This window comes from Camelus ferus, chromosome 5 (assembly GCF_009834535.1).
Source record: "Camelus ferus isolate YT-003-E chromosome 5, BCGSAC_Cfer_1.0, whole genome shotgun sequence".
NCBI classification, from domain to species: domain Eukaryota; kingdom Metazoa; phylum Chordata; class Mammalia; order Artiodactyla; family Camelidae; genus Camelus; species Camelus ferus.
Window position 1 is genome coordinate 83,574,211 of NC_045700.1, and position 22,142 is coordinate 83,596,352.

A 22,142-nucleotide genomic window follows, 5' to 3' on the forward strand; every position below is an offset into this window, starting at 1 on the left:
CTAGACTCCACATCCGTGAAAATACAAACTTCAGTCCTTCAAGTATGTCCACCCAAGCTGCTTCGAGAGAACACAGTTGTGGGTCGTGTAACCTTATTCGTCCATGTGACAGTCTGATCGAAAAGGCACTAGAAGTGAAGCAGATAGTTTGTTGGTTCCCCATTTCCAAGTTTTTATTAATACTGCATTCACCAGTTCCCCCAAAAAAGCAGTGTTGCGCAAGTTTTCATAACTGTTTATTCATTATAAATAGTAAATATTTACTGCACTTTTTACATGAATGACATTTTTACAACACATTGTTGTTGGTTGAGGCTGCAGCACAGATAGCTCTTCTCTTGATCCATCACCCTCTAAGACCAACGCAGGAACTCAACTCAGGACTATGTCTAGTCTCACTAACTCACTACATCATAGTTCTTAGCTCTAAAAGGAATGTATTTGTGTCTACCTCGTTCATGATTCCAAGAATAGAAAGAAATAAATAACACTGCCTTTCACCTTCTTGTTCCTCTTAACATCTCAAAAAAATTTATTGACATTCTAAAATGTCACCACACAAACGTATGTAAACCTCAGTTCCTATAATCTTTTAATGTCGGATATTATTGTATAATTTAAAACTGCATGAGAGCCACGTGGACATTTCTGTGGTTGCCCTGCCTTTCATAGAAAAGAGAAGAATGTAAACGTAGTCATTTTAAAAGCATTTTTCTAGAACATGGTCTCTAATCAAAAGGAGCAAGCCGGGTGTTGGTTGTCCAGCAAATGGCAAAGATCACTGTTCTTCATTCACTCATTCTCCCACAGTGAATCATGGGCTGCGAAAATAAAGCACCTGCAAAAATAAGTTCTGATTCTGTTTCCATAGCCCTGGCCATTGCCAAAGCTCTGTGAGGTACACAGTATTGCACACTGATAAGCAGCTGTGGGAATGCAAATCACTTCTTCACCACACCCTACCCCCTGCCCAGGTTGGCTTCCAAATGAAAATAAATTGGGCAAATGTCACACACCTCTCCCACACTGAGAAAGGAAACAAGCTTTTCTTCCCGTTCCCCCACATCCTGTTAACAAGACGTGTCCACCCAGGACCTGTAATTGACAAGTGAATTACAAATGAGGATAAGATAACAAATAATTTATTGGGGAGGTCCTTTACATCTAGTCTAACTTCCTAAAAACGGTGGCATTTATTTTTATATCCATTTCCAGTGTGTAGAAGTCAAGGATTCCTCCGATCCTGCTTCACGGAGTGAGCAGTTTTAAAGTTGTGGACGTGTCAGCGTTGGACATCAAACACATTTTACTTTCGAATTTCCTCTGACTGTATTTCAGAACAGTCTGCTTGCCCAAACCAGTCGAGATAAATCACACGTGTACGCGCGCACATACACACACACACACACACACACACACACACACACACACAAATGGAATGTTTTAGCTCCTTGATCATCAGTACTAAAGAGTTGGGATATTTGATATGTAGCCATGTTAAATCATTGCCTTAAAATGTTGCATTTGTCTTTTATTGTTCCGGGTCTTCCTTTTCTCCACTGCTTTTGTCCAACACGTTCAAAAGAATTTGAAACCAACTACTGGAGAAAGAAAATCAATCACTCTCCTTTGTCTCCTGATGAGACTGCCCCCCAAGAGGGTGATTTTTTTTTTTTTTCTGAGCAAATTCTTCATGTCTAGGCTGTGGAGACTGGAAATAGGGCCAGTTTTAGCTCCAACTGGACGGTTCACTTACGCGATATCTGGCTTGAGATAATGAAAGGCACCTGTAAGAAAACACAGGCAGCTTTTCAGGTCAGGCTGGGACAATTCCCAGCAAGGGGCAAAATCAGCTACAGGCTGACAATGTCATATTTAATACCGGGGTATCAAAGGATCGAGACTAATATTTTTATTCCTGAGACAAGTTTGACAGAACTCTGTGTCTTTGGGATTATACCCCATATGATCCTTGAGCTGACCTCATTAAGAACATGTGTTTCTAATGCCAGGGGTTATTTCATTTGGGCCAACCCTTGTGTTTTACCTAGTGGCAATCAGCTTTCACGTCTCAGCAATTAATAACCGCAAGATGTTGTTGACATCAGTTAAGAAAATAATTATACAAGGAAGCCCTTGCTGGAGCAACCAGCTGGCTCTGCTGCACAACTGATACCGGGATGGAAGGCTTAATCTTGCTGCCACCTCCCCATTCTCAAGGAAGAGTTCAAAGCCTTCACCCTTCCAGGACAAACTACCCCCTAGAAAGTCCAAGGCTTACTTTGTCCATACTGGCCATATTGGTAGCCTGTAACTGGGTCCATGCTGTAGCCCGTGGTGCTGTAGGTGGGTGGACAATAAGACTGAGATGTCGGGAGACTGTCCAAGCTCTTCATATGGTCTAGTCTCTGACTGCAGCTGGCCGACACCGTGGTGGTAGGTTCCAGACCCCCAGTGAGAGGTGAGAGCGCATAGTCGGTCTGGGGCTGATGGGGTACCCCGCCGTGGTTGGTCAGGAGTCCCATTACCTAAAACAAACAGGCAGATTGGGAAGAAGTGAGAAATGCAAGGAGGACCAGACCCTAGCCTGCAGCCAACAGGATAAATGGAAAAGGCCAAGTTTCATTTCTTTGGAAGTCTGTTAAAGAGCTGTCCCAGAGATGGTGACATCAATCCAAATTGGCAGAGATATTACACCACACCCAATGATAACATCTGACTGCCGTTTCAGGAAAAAAAGGAGAGGGGGAAAGGGGAAGGATGGAAGGGGAGGAAGGGAAAAGAAAAAGAAGGAAGGAGAGAGGGTAGGAGAGAGATTACACTGTGTCCCAAGTGATAAAATCAGACTGGAAATTCAAAGAAGGGGAAAGAAAGGAAGGATGCAGGGACACAGGGACAGAAGGACAAAGGGTCGGAGAAATTGTATCTCTTTGTAATGAATAATGTTTAACCAAATATTACGACTGGAAGTTTTACGTGTCATTTTTTAAAATTCAACTCAGTTTATTTATTTTATTTTTTTACTGAAGTATTGTTGGTTCACAATGTGTTAATTTCTGGTGATTCAGTTATACGTATATATCTTCCTTTTCATGTTCTTTTTCATTATAGACACTACACACGTCATTTTAAACAGGCATTTGGTTGGTTTTTTTTTTTTTCAAGTTGAATGAGGCCAAATCAAATTCTTTTTGTGTGTTTTGAGATCTCTGCCTTTTTTCATAGAGCTCCCTCTCAAGAAAATTCCTCTCCCTGTCTTGGCCATCCTTCAGTAATTAGAAGTAAGTACTCCTTCCCTGATATTCCCTTGCTTTTTCCTCACCCCTCCCATCATGTAATCAGTGCTTGGTCACCTACTTTGAATTGTGAGACTTCGGAGGGGAGTAACTTACAGACCTTTAAATCTCCCACACCTGACAGAGTGCTTGGCACATAGTAGGTACTGAATGAATGGATGGATGGTAAATGAGTCTCCGAGGAACTGCCTCCATGACTTAATCCTTTCACTTCTCTAAACTAACATTTCCATAGATAAGAAGTGTTTTTTTAAAGAGCCTGAAATGCAAACATGTTCTAAAATAGTCCACTCGGTTTTTTAAATAGCTCTGGAGAGTAAGAGAACTTTAAAAAAAAAAAAAAAAAAACAAAGCTGTACTAACAGAACAACTTTCCGATTAGCACGGTGACGAGTTTAACAAACTCCAGCTCGCTGACCCTTACAACACCTTGTGATGGAAGCAAGTGGATAATTAATTTTGCAGCTGGAAAACTGCCACCCAAGAGAGGAAGTGATTTTTCTCAACTTTATCCAAGTCAGTGGCAGGGCTCAAAAAGCAACTGCAGGAGAAACTGAAGAGGTGGGTGAAGAGCCTCCAGAAAATGTCACCTGCTTACAAATTATTTCAGTGCAGGGGCCACCATTGCACATGTCCATCCTTATCCTGCTGTATTTTAGGAAGTCTGAGGCATATGGAGATTAAAGGGTACAAATAACAAGCGGAGAGGGCAGGAATGAAACTCAACCCTGACTGTAGGCCTTGTGTCACCCACCAAGGTAACTCAGACCACAGAATCCTGGGTGGAGGGGTACCAGCAAGGCAAGAGGGAGGGGTGAATCTTGCATTCCAGAAATTAGATTCCAAAACCAATTGAGGCCACAATCTCCTTTGGGAAAGGTATGCATAATCCTCATAGCTAAACAAAATCTTCTTGAAATAAACTTTAAACTGATCCATCTTCAATTAGCCCCAAAAAACAAAAAAAAAAAGCAGGGGAGGGGACAAAAGAGAAGCTGTTCACCACCTTCTATGAATTACCCTTTCTTGGTCCATTTTAACAAGCCACGGACTCCCTCACCTTTCCCCAGTCCCTGTTCCCATTTCCTTGCCTCCCTTTCACTTGAAGTCCTGCATGTGTGAGCACATGGGAAGGGGGCCAGGGTGCAGAAAGCAACACAGTCATATTCAAATTTTTAAAGGTATTTCAAGGGATCTAAATTTTCTTGAGCTTGAGGGTTTTTTTTAAATCTCTAAAAATTACTCATATTCCAAAAAAACCACTATGTTTCAGAGCATAGTTTTGTTTTATTGGGGATTTGGGGAAAATGAAAGCCATAGAATAAGGTAAGAATCGATAGTCACAGCTCCAGGAGGATGGAAAGTCACTGGAACATGGGCTCTCACACGTTGCTGCTTACAGTAAGTTAATCACTTTATTTTCTCATTTTAAAAATCTGAACCCAAAATGGATTTAAATTTTTTTCTGAATGTTCTTCCATCTATATATATATTTTTTTGCCATTCTTTGAGTTCATATAGATGATTTTACAGTACATATTTGGAAAATTCATAAACTTCAATAGATATACTAATTTATTAAATATTTTATTTCAGCCCAAATTACTAATATCTAACTCTTTAAAAAAGATGTTGTTCAGTGCCAAATACACTCCTTTCAAGTCAGGGGTACCTCTCTGTGTACTGGCCTGATGAGCAAGAATGGATAAGGAAAATAAAAATAATAAAAATGTGATTTTTTTTTTTAATGAAAGGGGAATTAAGACACAGGGCACAAATATTGTACTGTGTAAATAATCTGTACTAAGCAAAAAATTAGCACTTAGGAAAAGCAGCTCTGTAACTGTATCAATTCAGAGAAGAAAAATATCCAGTGTCCTGGATAGAAAGGAAATATATTTTTAATTAATGTGTCCTTCATGAAGATACTTACCTGAAACTCTGTTAATGCTATGTCACTTTAAGGGAGCAATGGAACACTCCATATAAAGTTACAGTTGTAGAATCAAAGCAGAATCTTATTTAAAACGTGCACACTCTCCCATGAGCTATAGGTACATTTTTGTGATAAACTCATTCTAACCCTCTGTCAGACACTTCTTGTTTGCATGACTCTGAAGGCAGCAATGACTTTGTCCGTGGAAGGGAGAGAACTTGAAGATCCTAAAACAGAAAAAGTGAGTCCTTCCTTGAAGCAAAATTCAGTTTATCATGTTTATGTAGCAACTTTTTGCAGTTGCTGAATTAGAAAATACCTTAGGACAGAAAGACCTTGAAATATATCTACTGGAGGATGGAAAAGACATAGTATTATCCGCCAAGGTCATATTCTAGGGCAAGAGAAAGATGACTCCTTAAAGGAGCCAGGGCACAGTGTCCTGAAGACCCGGTTAGGAAGGATGGCTGCTGTGTGAATGGAACAAGGATGCCTGTTGGATCTTCCTGTCACCATTAATACTGTCACACACCAGAAGTTAGTGACAGCTCCTGCTTTAGCAGTAGCCCTTGACTCAGCAGCCCGATACTTGCAGAGGCTAAGGTCAGGAAATCAAGAGGACCAGAGACCCACTAGCCTCGGTCCCTTTGACTTCCCATACAGAGCCCAAGAGACAGTAATCGTGACTTCTTTCTCAAGAATTGTGTAAGGATGGGGAAAGAGGCACTAATACTTTCCTACATTTGGTCTGAAATGAAAATTAATAAATAGTGATAACTAACACCAAGTGCTGATAAGGATGCAGAGAAACTGAATAACTCATACATTACTAGTAGGAATGTACCACCATACAGTCACTTTGGATAACAGTTTAATGGTTTCTTAAAAAACAGCCATGCTATTGTTATTCCATTCAGCAACGTACTCCTGGGGATTTGTCTCATAGAAATAAAAACTTATTGTTCATGCAAAAAAGAAACTCAGTTTATTTCAATGATTCACACTGATAAAAATCTGAGAAATGTACATTTTAACAACTTGTAATTTAAAAATTAAAAAGTAAAACTGTGTTGAAAAAGAAAAATAACTATCAATACAACAGGCATTATTTTCCCCTAACAATTTAAAACCTCAACTCTCTATGGGAGGGTCCCATTACACTTCTCTGTATGTTTCTTTAAAAGCTATTTTGCTATTTCATGTGGTTCAAGATGAGCTATGGAAATTTCTTTTTGCTGCACAAAGAAGTTGCTAAACAAAACTTCTTAGAACTCCCCCAATATGGTCATGGAATGTCTTCCAGTCATATTTTCTTTTTAAGAATATTGTCGGGATTTCTTTCATACATGCTATTCCTACAGCAATTGTAATTCAAAGCCTAAAATAAAATCCTCATTGGTTGCAAAGTAGGGTCTTTTTCCTCATAAACCATTAGTAATCTATTTCTATTACAGGGTTAATGTTTTTGCCTGATTTTATTTTATTTTATTTTTTTAAATTTGAGGTAGGAGGAAACATAATTGCCTGGTTTTCACAATTTCAAAGGAAAAGAAAGAAACTCAGGGCTACTTAGATCTGTCTACTGAACACCAACCACATTCTTATTAAATGTCAGATAAGTCCAGGAGCTGCAATGAACAGGAAACGTTTCCCTTTTATAAAGATCTCTGTTCTGTCCCCTTGGGAAGGGAAGTGGGAGATTTTCTTTTTACTTTTAGTTGAGTACAACTCTTAGATGAGGCATCTGAAAAAATATATATATTAAGTATATCGCTAAATTGTTACCTCCAAAAACATTTCCCAGACATCATTTCTAAACTGTTTTAAAAACAAATTCAACCCTTAGAATCATCAGCTGGGACTTCAGCCGGTTCCCCCATCATTCCCATTATTAGAGATGTTTTTTGAAGGTCTTCTGAAGCTCATTCTCAAGTTTCAGAATTCCAAATAGGTTGTTTATATCTTGATTGGAAGATTATATGGTTCAGGAAAAACTGACTACAATTGCTTCATGCCATATTTCTCTTGAATTAATTTTTCCTATTATAAGATTAAATATAAAAGATAAAAGAAAAAAACTATGAGCCAAATTAAGATTTACATTTAAAACAATGTGTCTGGAAAATATTTGCCTTGGCGTAAGTGTTATGGTTTTGCCGTCAGTCGAAAAGTGCTCAGAGCTGATCAGAAATCTAAAATAATTTAGCAGATTATGCTGTATGTCTAGGTGCTTCTTTTTTCTCCTTAGCAGGAATCCTGGTTCGTGTCTTTACTTTCTTTTTTGCTTTTAAGTAACTGAATGCTCTTCTTCTGACTTAGCAATAATGCACATTGAGTTGTATTTTAGAAAACCATTGTGAATTATAGCTTTGTATGATACAGAAGGGTTTTGGGTTTTTTTTTTTTATTTTGGGTTTTGGTTTTTGGTTTTTGGGTTTTTTTGTTGTTTTTGCTTCTACCCTTTTCTCCAAAAGTCTAATGATTATAAACTTAAAATTTCGATATAGCTTATTTCCAGAACCAAACAAAAATATTCAAATATTTATCCAAATGTTTTTTGCCAACATAGGTGGTACTGGAGTCATCTAATGGTTAAATTTCAGCAACTGTGTCTTTGAGGCTAAAATGCCTAAAATTGAACAGTGGAGACTTTCCTGAAAATGTCGTCTTCAGATTCAAGTGCCTTAGGAATTATCCTGCAGTTGATTAGCATCTAAATAATTAGATTTTTGCCCTGCCTGTTTGAAAGCTGTAAGAGGGAAGTTGCCTGAAGGCAGAAGTTTCTCTTAAGGTAAGAATGGTGAACTTCTCACCCACGCTCATGGCTGCTGAGTTATGGGAAAGGCATAGGGGACCCTTACCTAACCAGACAGAAAACCAGTGCATGTACAATGTCTGGCTAAATATATCCTTATTTTTTATTTTAATCCTTTGCTAACGTTTTACAAGTACCTAAGTTCCACACATGATGAAAAAGTATGAGTGCCAGACAAGTGTGGTTCATATGGTGCATGTATTTTCAAGTTCTGTTTTTAAAGAGCACAGTGGGTTCTGTCTCAGCTAAACTCTAAGTGTGACGTGTGCTTTCATCTCCAGCTCTGTGACAGTTAGAGAGTGACTTTTACTCTGTCAATTCTTTAGAATACCTATTTATCAATAGATCTAAGCTGTTAAATGGAGAGCAATATTCTTTAGAGACTGATGACTGAAATATAAATTGAGGCAAAAAATTAGCATAGAAATGGCTTGTAAGAGGCATATATACGTATATACATACATATAGCGCTTCCTTCTAAACAACGATGAACAATCACATTGTGTCCACCTATTATCAATAAAACAAAGCCCATTATGAAAAAGCTCATTTCACCTAAATGAAAAAGTACGCCAGTTAATACAGTTGGCATATGACTATGTTAGACCCACCATGGGCTGTAATAAAATTCTCATATGTTTTAATTCATTTACGCATGCCTGCATTTAATATGCTTTGTGACCATGTCTACAATTAATATGATTTATGAGAAAAGAACATGTGCGATACTGGGGGGGAGGGTGTAGCATACGTATTTTTTTCTTCTATGAATGAAAAATACAGCAAAACAGCTCAAGGAAAATTGTTGGCTGTTAGCATATTAAGACGGACTGACAGAGCCCTGAGTAAACTTGGGGGAGTTAATGATATCCTCTTATCTGACCCTGACACATTTGCAGCATGTAATTTACAGAAGCTCTGTCCAGGGAATCTTGACAAATGCTCCTAACGATGTCAGGGCAATGTTCCATTCTAATGTAAAACAGATGTGGGTCAGATACCCTCATTCATCACTTAACACAGAGAGTCTCCAACTCCTTCTGGAAGGAATGACATTACCTGCTGTTAACTCTTCTCATTTCAGGAAATTTCTCACAGCCACAGTAGCCCTCTAAAGTGTAAGCACTCAAACCTACCATCGTTTCAAAAACCTGTCTAAAAACACGACTGTGGAAAATTAAATGTATATCTTGGTTTAATTTCATGATGACTTCATGTTTGCTAAATATTAATTGACAATTTGGGGCCTAGGATTCCAAATATAAAAAAGGAAAAGCTCTACACTTGGGCATCCCATTGTACTTCAATGAGATGAGATTTAAAACTTTATCCCTAATTGCCCATAAGCTAAGCCTGTATTCAAGGAAATGCAGACCTAATTCACCCTAATTACGATTTGGCAAAGGCAAACCTTGCTGAATCTTAACTGCCTACCTCTATCTGAGATTCACAAAGAACCTTACAATAGCCTAGCTGTCCATAATGCCTCAATAAAAGGGCCTGCTGCCCCTCTGAAGCAGGGGGATGCTGGGCTACACTGCGTCTTCATTCCCCTAAAGCTTTCCCTTCCAACCTAATACTCTAACCATGTGGAGGGCAGACATTCCAGCTCACTAAGGAAGGAAAAAGTTGCCCAGCTCAACAATGAAATTTCTTCTTTCTTCCAGACCATGTGTGATATAGGATAATATTCCTGTGGCTCCCCAAAGTCCATGTCATAAGACTCCATCGACCAAACACCTGAAGATTTTGGAAGAGAAACTTCCCTAGCCTTCTCTTCATGGGAAGGAAGGTATGTTCTCAGGACAGAGACAAGAGCCAACTGAAAAGATCAAGTGATACTGATTTAATGAGTAGATACAGGAAAACTGTTCCTATTAACCACAGGAAAGCAGAGCACAGCCTTACAAAAGTCTGAGAATGAACTTCCCCTTCAGGAAATGTTTTCTGGCTGGTCTCACAGGTTTCATGTTAGGGCACAGTAAGCCCTCGTTTAAGGTGCATGGAAACTTGTAACAGCTCCACGGATATGGGACAACATCTGAGAATCGTCTCCCAAGAACCAGAAGCCACTATTCTGCTAAGCAAAAATCCTGCCTACTTTATTCCCCCACCCTTCCCGATTCCAAGGACATTGGACCAATAAAGATGCTCTGTTGCTTTTCCACCTAAACATGTACTTATCTGGGGGCAGTGGCTCTGTCTCCTAATGCATAAGGAGCCCGAAGTAGGCTGGCAATCTACAGAGCCCACAGTGAGGTCATGTATATAGTTCTTTAAGCTACAGAAATTAAATCTGCTCCTACAGATCTTGACAAAACAAAGTCTTCATAATTTACTGATAAAAAGAATACTCCCCAATCAGTTAATTCAAAATTACTTAGTTAGATTTCCCCTCATTTTCTAAAACCTTTCTAGTGCCCCTGTTGTTTTGGCTACTTCTGTCTTTTGCTGGTAAGAGAGGAGCACAGCCTATTAGATTCCCCTGCCTTTGAGGAAAGGATCTAATATCATAGAAGCGGGGCTGTCGACCTTTCTAATGTGTTTGTGTCAATATTGTATTTCAATAAATCAAAACAAGAGTAAGAATAGGAAACAACAGGACAACCTCGTCCCCTCCCCACGCTTAGCCCCATGGAATGAAGAACAGTTGCCTCTTGTTTTCATTGTAGTGGGGTCTCATGTGCCTGTTGTCTGAATTAGTCAAGCAAAACCAGTTTTTGTACATTTCTTTCTGGGGACTGTCATATCCCAGGTGCGTTACAATTACTGCAGTCTGAATGGGCACAAATACGAGTCCCTAGGTCTTTAAAATGTCTAAGTAGAATACCTGGAAATACTTCAGTCCACCAAGAAACTGCCTTTCCCTTGATATTATTCAGTTTCCACATTTGCCATCTTTGTCAGGGACAAACAGAAGTATGGCGCTTTTTTGTCAGAGGCCCATGCAAAATTTTAAAGTAAACAATAATAAAAGCCCTGATACAACAGAATTATTACTTTATCAAAAAGCATTTAATTTTTTTGAGCACTGTTTCTCAGCACAGCTCTATAGGACGATTACTTTGGAATAGCTTCCAAGTTTAACAAGAGGATGAAACAGAAGCTGAGACAGTTTAAGCAACTTACCTGAAGACTTACAGTTGGTGAGCGGCTGTTAAGTATCGGGGTCTAGTGCTTTTGACTCTGGGGCTCCTTCTCGGATCAGTAAGTTAAATCTAAACTGCAGTCAGTTCACTAAACAGGAATGCCCTCTTTTTTTAATTCCCTTTTTCTGCCTTATCTACACATTATTAAACGTTTATAGCTTCTGTAAAATTACTCTTTTTCTTGCTAAGGTTGAATACGGAGGGTTGACAATGTACTGAAGCAGAAGGTAACATCAGACACTAAATAGAAGGAATATTCACCAGTGAAAAAGAAAATCAAAAGAACCATTCTAGAAATGGACAAATCATGAGTTGGGACTCTGCTCATTTTTTCATTCAGTACTTTCTAGGAAATGTTCCTCAAAACTTGGTAGTCTGATCCTCAACAAAAGGGATCCATGGTTAAATCAGAGGACATTGAATTAAGCAAACATGTTTCTATACTGCAAGACTTGTCAGAGCCTTTAGTAGGTTAGTGTGCACTGAGATTCTGAAAGATAAAGGAATATAATTTGTAGCGTTTACCGAATTGTTGATTCAAAATCCTTTTTTCCCCCAAACCGCTATTGCAAAGAGCCCACATTGGGGAACAAGCCTTTATTAGGAGACACTGTTTGGTTTCTGCGTGTTTGAAGATGCTTATGACCTAGTATCATGCCTGTAGATGCTCACAGTCAAGGGGGGAATGGGTGTGTTGTAACATAATACAGTGTAGTATGTGTTTAACAAGGTATAAACACTCTAATGTGGCATCAACAGAGACTAAAACAAATTCTGCCTAGAAACATCATGGAAGGGTTGACAATTAACTAGAAATTTTCCCACAGAATCATACAAATAGAGGATCAGCTTAATAGAGAGTTTGTTAATCTGCAATTGTTTAATTAGATTTTTTTTAATGCCAGCTGCCCCAAAATGAGACATCAGTATTGGGGGAGAGGGGAAGATGGTTATTTCTTTAAATAATACCTGTGCCCTTCATTAGTTCATTGCTGAGGACTGCCTACCCAGTTATCTCACAGCTAAGAAATATTCCCTATGAGGTAGAAATACAACCCTCTGATTCAACAAAATGCAAAGTCTCAAAGGGTCTCCCAATTTATCTTTTCCATTGATCACTGGAGAAAATGCAACCACTAATCTCAGAAACTCTAGTTGACTGAACGCTAGCTAAATGTCAAGAATAAATTTTTAAATATTATACTACACATTGAAAAATATACACCTCTGATGAAACCCAGACTGTTTTACAGAGACAGAGTCTTTAAAAAAAAATAACACAAAAAATAGTACACAACTAATGGCCGAATCCAGTCTTCTGTGTCTGCAGTACAAAGCACACATTCAGCTTCTAATTGAATAAATATGCAAGTATTCAGATTTCTGTAGATACTGCCATCTTGCAAATGCAGTAATAAATTAAAAACTTTACAGTGCATCCCGACCACATGTAAAAGGTTGATTCAGACCATTGGCCTCACACTAGACCCCAGCATGGCTTTCCTGTGTTTTACTGACTACAAAGAAAAACTTTTTATTCTAGTAGCTTAGTTATAGACTAAGCAATCACGCTCAATTTTTTTTTCTCCTCAGTGACTAAAGAAATTCAAATGGGCCCCAAAACCATGGGGTTATTACATTTGATGTGTCCAATGTACAGAAGAAAGTAGCTGGTGGAATTTCTATTCAAATCAATTCATCAGACACCAATAAAATTCAATTCACCAAGAAAGGTTTTCTTGTGGCTCATTTCAGTGACATGATGTAAGATTCAGTCACTGGAGGCTGCTGCTCCCTCCCTTTCTTTAAAAAGGACAGTTTGGCCAAGAACTTGTTTCTCTCACAATTCTCCAAATCTGTAACTGACTCAAGAGGCTGCAGCTAGAGTTGACATAAACCAGGGCTCTCCTTGGACTCTGTAAGGGTGGCAACCACAGCCTTCGGAGAAAAACCAAAGGCACCAGGTCAATTACAGCCTGCACTGATTCAACAAATGGATTAGCAGCAGTGTTTTCACCACCGAGCAGAACATCTTGAAAGCTTAATATGGCAGAATGGAAACACGCAAAGGGCCAAGTGGCTATTCTGGTATAGCTGAAAAGGGCTTATTTATGATCATAAACATCCTTGAGCCTTCATAAACATGTGACGCTTCTGCAGCCCTGGTTTGGAGCTTATGAACTGCTTTGGAAATGAAACAGAAAGGGGCTGAAACTTTGTGGAGAGGCTGCCACTTTTGTATGGAATGTCTCTCTGTCTAAGCTTTGTTTGACACCCAACCAATATCTTTAATCAAAAGCACTCCTTTTTCTTCCGCAGATGAATTTCTGGAAAGTGTAAAGGAAGGAAGTGCCTCTGTGGGGAAATGAGTTGGTGACAGGCCACCTGCTTGTCTGGTTCTTCATGGCAATAAAGGTAGGCTGAGGGCTCCGGATCTGCAGCCTGTGTGTCAAATGGACCAAACCAAGGTCCTGGCATCAAGAGCTTCTGGATGTGTCCCCCAAATCTCCAGAAAAATAGCTGCCCTGAAACAGGAACTGGCCCTACCACCAGGGGCAATCTTACTGCTTTCACATGTATCAACAGAATAAGAGAAGGCGAAGGAACTGCTGTGCCACAGTGAAAAGGATGTTCTCCCTACGTGACACAGAGAGTACCCATCACAGCCATTCTTAATGACTGTACCCCATCCACATAACAAACTCATCTGCAGTAAGCCCTTACACCTTCGATGGACAAAAGATCCTTCATCGCGCCTTGCAGCTAAGGAATTTGAGATAATGGTGAACACTGTGGTCCAAAAACATGACAAGTAAAATCAAAAGCAGTCTGGAGTTCTGTGTACACATATTAACACTTAAATGCTTCTCCCTAATAAGTTTCAGGATTAACAAATGTTTGTCAAAAGAAACTGTGCTGAGCAATTGAAATCAAATTTGAAATGGAACCACAACAGCCTAATACATATATGCATGAAATGGAGAAGCAGCCTAATGAGCGTAGCTGACACCAAATATGCAATTTACATACATTACACACTAATAATCTCAACTCCAATATTATTCTTTAAAAGCAACTGGATGGGTGGCACAGTTAGAGGTTTTCTTTTGTAAAATGTGAAAAAGAACAAAAGTTGATCCTGGTGTCGTCCACCATTAACCACCATCTCATTAGTCTGAAGCTCTATCTGCTCTTTCTTGGGTCTAGTTCAGAGACAGTATCTCATCCCCACAAAGCTGTGATGATTCAACCAGACTTAACAGATGAATGGTCAATAAACTTGATGAGATCTGCAGACCTACTCTTTGTTCCTAAGGTGCTGAGTGCTGAGCAAACACTCAAGCATGTTTAAGCCTGGTACACAAATCTTTACGAGAATTTTTTCTTTCCTCAATAGATTATCCATGAAACAAGACAGGTGTACTGGTTATTCAATTACATCTTACCCAAGACCTGGACAAAATTGGAAATGAGGCCTCTGAGCATAGATCTTACCATGGGGATTTATTAATAACAGTTAAACGTTGTCTAAAACAAAACTTTTTTTGTAACTTAAGCCTATTTTCTTATTTTATCATTGGTTTCACTCGTAAACCAGAAATGAAAATCTGCCCATCTGCTCTAAACATAAAATGTGTTCATAATAATCCAGATTTATACCAAATGTATTTTTAAGTATTGCTGAATTGAGAGAGTACTCAAAATTTATAGCCTCTGAGGTTGCAAAGAGGACTTCCTCTTTTTAAGGAGAAAAATGCTTAAAATGAATGTAGGAAAGGCTCAGAAAGCTTCTTGGATATCAAATGTCTCCATAGGAAAAAAATGTCAATGATATAAGAGTAAATGAATCAAAACCATATGGATCAAATTTTCCCTAAAATACACAGTTGAAAAATTAAGGAGGAAAAGTGCTTGGCAAAATGTGTTTTAGGTTTTACCAAACCCAAAACATTTGAAGAATCATTTGCAATGGTTGATGAACCCTAAATGCAGCCAAGTTGGCCCATTTTTGTCCTAGAAACCATGTAACACACTGATACTGTATTTCACTCAAGAAATCATTAGAAGTTGTCACCCAAAACTGTGGAGTTTGTAGAAATGGGGATGGGGGGTTGAAATGATAAAAGTTTGTTCATTTAATTGGCCTTGTTTTGGGGGTTTGGCTCTCTGTGTTTTGGAGGTGGAGGAGCAGCGAGTGTCATGTTTCTTGCAAAAGAAGGTTAATTAGAAGAACATGGGCTGAATGTTAATTAGTCTCATGTCTTAAGCACATGTTAGTATTGCCTTGGCGCTCTGTATTCCAAGGCGGCATTCCTTTTTCTCTCCTGCACATGCAGGAAGGTGCTGGGAACATACTAGTTGGATTTGGAGGCAAAATACATGATCTCTATTTCCCTGGGTTCTTTCTGTAGTGCCCCCACACCAAGAAAACACAGCCTTTCAAAAGACGGCTGCTGCTGCAGAGTGGAGCCAGTTGAATGGTTTTCTTCTCAGAAGGTGTTTTGTTATTTGTTATAAAAGCCCCATCTCCTAAAAGGGTTATATAATTCAAAAATCTTAGCAATTCAGAGACGTTGAGAAAATTAGAAAATTTTCAAGGAAATTAGCCCATCCCCGTCTCACCCATCACTAAAAAGAATCTTAAGTTCCCTGACAGATCCAGCCTTTGAGGGAGGGTTGAAGCCGAGACCTACATTTGTGAAGACTTTCCACTGTTCCTGCAGGAAAATCAAGTTGAATATCAATATTGGAGCCATGGAAAACTTTCTTCGACGTTATGCTTCTTCAGCAAGTGAAATGTGTAATTTGGTTTATTAAAGAACTAGTAACAACTGAAAGAAAGATAGACTTGTCTTCTAACTCTGCAAGGGACTCTGTGTCACATTGGCCTCAGCTGTTCCATAAATAAAATGGAACTATTCCCCGAATACAGTTGCTAATTCCCTGAGAACAAGATACACGATTAAGTAGTAAGAAGATGGTTTTAGCAACTTGAGGAAAGATATGACCACAGTTTCTAAAATTTTTCATCAGTATCGGAAATTTAGACTGTCACAAATGCATGTCAGTCTACTGCAACTCTAATTTGACCAGCTGGACAGGTGTAACCTGCCTGAGCCAATGGTTCACACCCATCCCTCCGAGGCAGAGAACTTCTCTGAGAAAAGGCCGGAGGGCATCTAAGAAACACCTTTTGACTAACAGCTCTGATTTCAAGCTTTACAAGAATCTTTGCTCGAAGGATATGTCAGAGTACCCAAGGAGATTCAACTAAATCCCACACACAAACAAAGAAAACAGTTCGCTTATCATAATGGTGTCTATTAATTCCTTGACAAGAAACTAGGAAACCAATTCGACAAGAGTCCACACACATTCTGACTCATGATTTCCAAGTCTGAATGGCAAATGATACATCAATCTCCACACTAGGAAAAATAAAATAAAATAAAATAAAATAAAATAAAATAAAATAAAATAAAATAAAATAAAATAAAATAAAATAAAATAAAATAAAATAAAATACACGGATGTTTTCAACATGTCAAATAGCGTCGACTAAAGAGATCTACAATGAATTGATTATCATAACCCAAAACCCTTTAGATCCAGGTCAGTTTAAACAAACATGTAGGGAAAGATCTATGATGAAATGGAAAGGCAGGGAAAAGGCAAGAGGCAACGTTACATATACTTAGTGTCTCAATTACATATTTTTTTTTAAAGCATCAGACCCAAAGAGAGTTTAAAGGCAATATGCAAAAACATTAACAGTGGCTGCCCCGGGGAATTTTTTTCTACTCTAGAGATACCTTTTTAAGTTCTTTTATTTTTCCATTTCCTACAATAACTATGAAGTACTTTATATTACTGGGGAAAGTTAAAAGATTGATAAGAAAACTCTGTAAAGCAAAAAAAAAACCATGTAAAGAGTGTACTAGCAAAAAGAATTAATTAACCTGAATCTGAAAGTTTAGAAAACTTAGTCTCTACAAAATGATTTTAAAATACGACTAAAGCCCCATGTCTCTATTTTTCATGAAACATGTCTCCTCTTGACCCAGCTGAGTTCTGTCACAAATGAGGTTCTAGACTAGAAGCCGGGAATCCTCCGTCTAGTCCCAGTTCTCTCGCTGTCAGCGCGGTGGCCTCCAGTGGGCCGCCAGCTCTCTGAGACTCAGCTCAATTGTCTGCACATTAGGCCTCCAGGTGGAGGCAGAGGACATGAGCGAGTCAGAGGAGAGGAGGACGTAGTTGTAGGATTAATCCCATTTTTGATGTCACATGATCCGATATATTAATAAGCACTTCTGTATAATAAGCAAGAAGACTAAGGCACCACCATTTCATTACTCTCTTCCCTAGTTAACAGGTAAACTAGCTGTTAGATGTGGACTCTCTTCTTCAAATTTCATCACAATATTTTTAACAAAGCCAAACAATCAAAAGCAGAGAGTAGTCCCAGCTGCCCCAACCCTGCTTAAACAGAGGCGCTCCCAAGAGGCGGTAAATCCTAAAGGCTACAGAAATCTGAGTTCTAATTCCCAGTTCTCCTAATTTTCCCACTTGGTCGTTTTGTAAATATGTTTGGCAAGATACTGATTCACTCAGTATTTTGTTCTCCAACTTTGCCTAGGGAAATAAGGAGGAACCTTCATGTTATCTGTCTCCTTTCTAACTGGGGGTGCTGCAAGAACTAAGACAACATGGGTTCCAACATGGGTTCCTAGCAATAGTTTGAAGAGGAAATATACGGTAGAAATACAAAATGTCCTGGATATTTGCAAAGTAATAAGTAAGGAGTTAACATAATATGTCAGAGCACAGTAAAGAAATACAGAAGTTGCCTGTGGAATTTTCCATTGCTTGATATTGGAATGATTCCCGCCCTACCACCAACACTGGAATCATAGCCAGGCTTCTTGAAATCAAGGATAACAGTTTCAAGGTCAAGTGCTCATACTTCCACTTATATACAATGATATAACACACTTATTATAACATACAAGAGCAGGCACCTCTAATACAAAAAACTAGCAGCCTCACTTAGAGAATACAGATTCATGCCATTATTTTTATTATGACTGAACACAGAAACGCCAAGAGAATCCTGGGTCTGTCTTACCTTGCAGAAGTGGTTAGAGCTGAATTTTACTTTTATTAAAACTTCCAACCAAGTCATGTTCATAAAAAGCTTTTCTGTGGCCCCAAACCACGTATGTTTAAAACCGCAGAGATAACCAGTTCTGATGTTAGTTCTAAACTGTGGGAGAAGCTTCTACACTACAAATCCAGGCATTTTAAAGAAGAATCTATTAATAAAAGTCCATGATTTTCATGCAAAATCACATTCACAAATGCCAGCACTTGGAAATTAAATGTACTAAAGTCCTGCAGGAAGCACGTCCATTGTTTTCATGTTGTTATTTTTCAGTTGAGGTTTAAAGCCACCTCTTTTTTTTTTTTTTCAGTCCCAGGATGTGCCATAGGAATCTATGAAACTTAATTACATTTACTGTTACAAAAAAAGGATTTATGAACTTTTGCCTTTAGGCAGAAATGTTTATTTCATTGCCTTTGCTATTCATTCTTTTCAACTCCAATGGCTTTGAACTTTTCAGCTGCTCAGAGTTATCACCGCTGTGCAGAGCCCAGGAACTCCACTCCAAAGACACAAACCACAAGTTGAAGAAAACGAAGAAGGCAAAGATATATGAGTCGTTATTTTGGCCACCCTTTGTGCCATTAAAATCTCATTTTCTGCCTATTAGAATGCCCTCTTGGTGCTCAGGCAGCGGTGATAGTCAGTGATTAGTGTGTAATTGAGTATAATTGTCTTTTCACTTTTCATTTGTGTCATTCTGAGCTCCTCTCTGTTTTTCTAACCACCAAGAGGAAAAAGGGGGTTAAGAAAAGATAAAGCTGTTAAAACTCTCACTCTCAGCCCTGAAGAGATTCTTGATTGCAATTATAGATTGCAACCCTTCGTGACATTTCTCCAAATTTAGCGGGCAGCTCTCCTCACCACCTGGGCCAAGTGCCCTCTAATAAAATCAAGTGATCTGTATTTAAACAACTGCTAATAATGTCAACCTCAGACAGATGCCACATGTAGGAAATTTAACCAACCCTCTGACATGCAATTATCAAGGCAATTTATTAATATAATCTCTCAAGAAAAGCTCATAGTCCAATGCAAATTAGAAAAACAATTACAACATTCAAATATCTATATATTCCCAAAGAGTGGTAATTCTCCTAATTTGTGCATTTATCACTCATTTATCCCAGAGTTCTGTAGGCATCAGCTAGGTCTCTCTCCACACAGCTTGTTAGCTTCCTCTCCGAATGTTGTATAAAAGCTTTGATGTTTTCTTATTAGGTGTCCTTGCTCACAACCCTATCAGCTGACCAAATACCACTTTAAAAAAAAAGAAAAAGTGTGTGACTTTCTTACCCAAAGCCCAGAACTAAGACTGGAGATGATGAATGCCTTGACGACTAAGTATAAACATAAAATCTCCGTGATTACATTAAAAAAGTCACTGGGATTTTAAGTCTAAGCTACAACTTTTGATACAGCCTGTGGGAAGGGTGGAGAGAAAGGAAACCAGAAAACTGAAATCATGTGGCTTGTATAAAGAATACATTATGGTTTAAATTTGGCAATTCATTATATGACCGCCTCAGGGAATTGACTATTTGGTTCTGGTATACAGCAAATCGTCTGTCTGAAAACACGGGACTGACCTGAGGTGAAAGGCCATTGCCAATGGCGGGGTTCATGGGGTTGGAGGGCCCGGAAGGAGGCACAAAGCTGTCTGTATAGCTGGAAAATCCATGCCTGGTGCTGGGGAGGCAGTAGGCAGAGCTGCTGTCCGGGTTGGAAGGAATAGTGCTTTGGTGTACGGTGCTTGGAGGAAGCGGTTGAGGTCTGTGAACGGTGCTGCTGGGATCAGACACGGCTGCAAGGAAGAAGATTGTCAGCCATAAAGTCCCTTTGGAGGCCAACAGAGAAAGTTCAGTGCAAAAGTTCACAGCCACCAAGCCATCAGCAGTATCTACTGGTCAACCAAACGTAAATTTCAAACTGCATCTCTTGATATGTGGGTATAGAGCCATTCATAACAAATACAGCCACATCTCTGCACATATGTGCAAGTACATAATTTATTTATATACTTTCATGGCACACTCACCTGGAACAGGAATTCAAAAATCACATTAATAGCGTGAACCAACCTATTTTGGTGATGAATGTTACTAATCAACACGAGAATTAACCAGTGTAATAACTGCGAGTCTCAAGTTTCTTAGCAAATATACTTCCAAAGCATAGTATAGTTTTGAATGCCTAGAATGCGATCTTTCATAATCCAAAATAATTTAGTCTTATCACTTATCCCATTCACCTGTATGCAATAACAGAGAGTGACTTTATCAAAGCTTACTTTCCCTCTATTTCTACTGCAGTTAGGAGCCATCATAGAGCTTCAGTTAATTGCAGACTGGAGCACAAATGTAGAGGTGAAGTTTTAACAAACAAAAAGCAAATTGCATATTTATTTAGGAAGGTTGTTTTGTTTTATTTCATTGTTTTGTTTCATTTTAAAATATTGAAACAGTGTTATATTACAACACAGTTTACCTAGAGAGATTCAGGCTTGTCATGGAACAAACTATGTTTCTGAAATGTGACAGGTACTTTCAGGACAACCTGATGTAATGCAATTAACATACAAACAGACACAATGATATCCCGATGTCACTGCATAAAAGAAGCAGCAGGGAAAGCAACTGGGAGTTACATTTTAACCCCTGACACCCTTCCTCCATACCTTGTGGAATAGCTGTGGGCTGGTAAGAGGTCTCCGACAGCTGGTATGTTGGCAGGGTAGGCATGGCCGTGGGAGGGAATCCCCCCGGAATGAGATGGTTGAAAGCCATCAGCTGATTGGCTCCAGCCTGCTTCCTCCATCTTGCACGGCGGTTGCTAAACCAGACCTATGGATTTAATTTAGAATTTGAGGATTTCATTGATGAAATAATAGTACATTCTTAATGAGTTTTTCATGCTAAAACAGATTAAAGGCCCCTTACTGACAGGGCAGATAGATGCAAGAGCCCGCCACTTTCTGGGCTGCATTGTCAGGGGAGAAAGGAGAGTTAAATGTCAGGGGTCAGCAGAGGGACTTCAGGGGCTTTCCTTGGTCCTACAGAGCCCCTGCAGAGCATGGGCAGGGATGGCTGAGCAGGAATGGGGACAACAGGAACTCCGCGTTATCACCATCAGTACCCCCCCTCCTCCCTGTACTACAGCATGCTGGGGAGGATCCAGGAGCTCTGTAGGCCCCCACGTAACATATGTCCTAATTCAGCCTTGCCTGTTACACTGAACTTTGTATGTTATAGTCTTGTCAGTGTCCCTGTATTTCTAGGGATATCATTGGCATTGCTCCTGGAGAGTCATATAAATTGACCCAGAGGATAAACAGAGCCATTTACCATCCCTTCCAAAGTGTGAGACTTTGTACTGATCTCAGTGGAAATACATGCTGAAGAGGTAAGTATTTCAAGAAATGAAAGTATTTTATCCATGAAGATCCCTTAAATAATGTTAATTATTTCTTTTAACAACAGCTGTAAGCACCTTTCTTTTTATCAGAGGGATGAAGAGGTGGATAAGACAGCACCCTGTGCCCTTGTAGCTTACAGTCTTGTCCTCAAGGAGTTCACAGAGTAGTCAAGGTAGCCAAAACAACGGCTCACGAGAGGTAGAAGCTCCGTGTTTGAAAATTCAGAGAATCAGGAAAAGTGGAGAGTGGAGACAGAGCTTCAACTAACTTTAAAGTTTGGATATGACTTAGAAAAGGGGTCCCTCCAGTTGGAAGTGATAATGCAAGAAACCAGCATGTCTAAGAAAAGATGAGACTTGATTTCCTTAT

General features: G+C 39.2%; 1 protein-coding gene across 3 annotated transcripts in view; it reads right to left on the reverse strand.

Annotated features, from left to right (window-relative positions):
• Nucleotides 1-240: 240 nt before the first annotated feature.
• PAX3 (paired box 3) overlaps nt 241-22,142 on the reverse strand; it is a 91,383-nt gene continuing 69,481 nt past the window's right edge. For 2 of the 3 annotated variants that reach the window (XM_006186889.2, XM_032480339.1), the window contains exons 6-9: nt 21,036-21,201; nt 19,948-20,162; nt 2,282-2,528; nt 241-1,787 (exon numbers count right to left, since the gene is read on the reverse strand). In XM_006186889.2, the coding sequence (XP_006186951.2) occupies nt 1,753-1,787; nt 2,282-2,528; nt 19,948-20,162; nt 21,036-21,201 (663 nt within the window). In that variant the 3' untranslated portion in view covers nt 241-1,752. The remainder of the gene's footprint in view (nt 1,788-2,281; nt 2,529-19,947; nt 20,163-21,035; nt 21,202-22,142) is intronic. The other variant, XM_006186888.2, reaches the window with a different exon arrangement.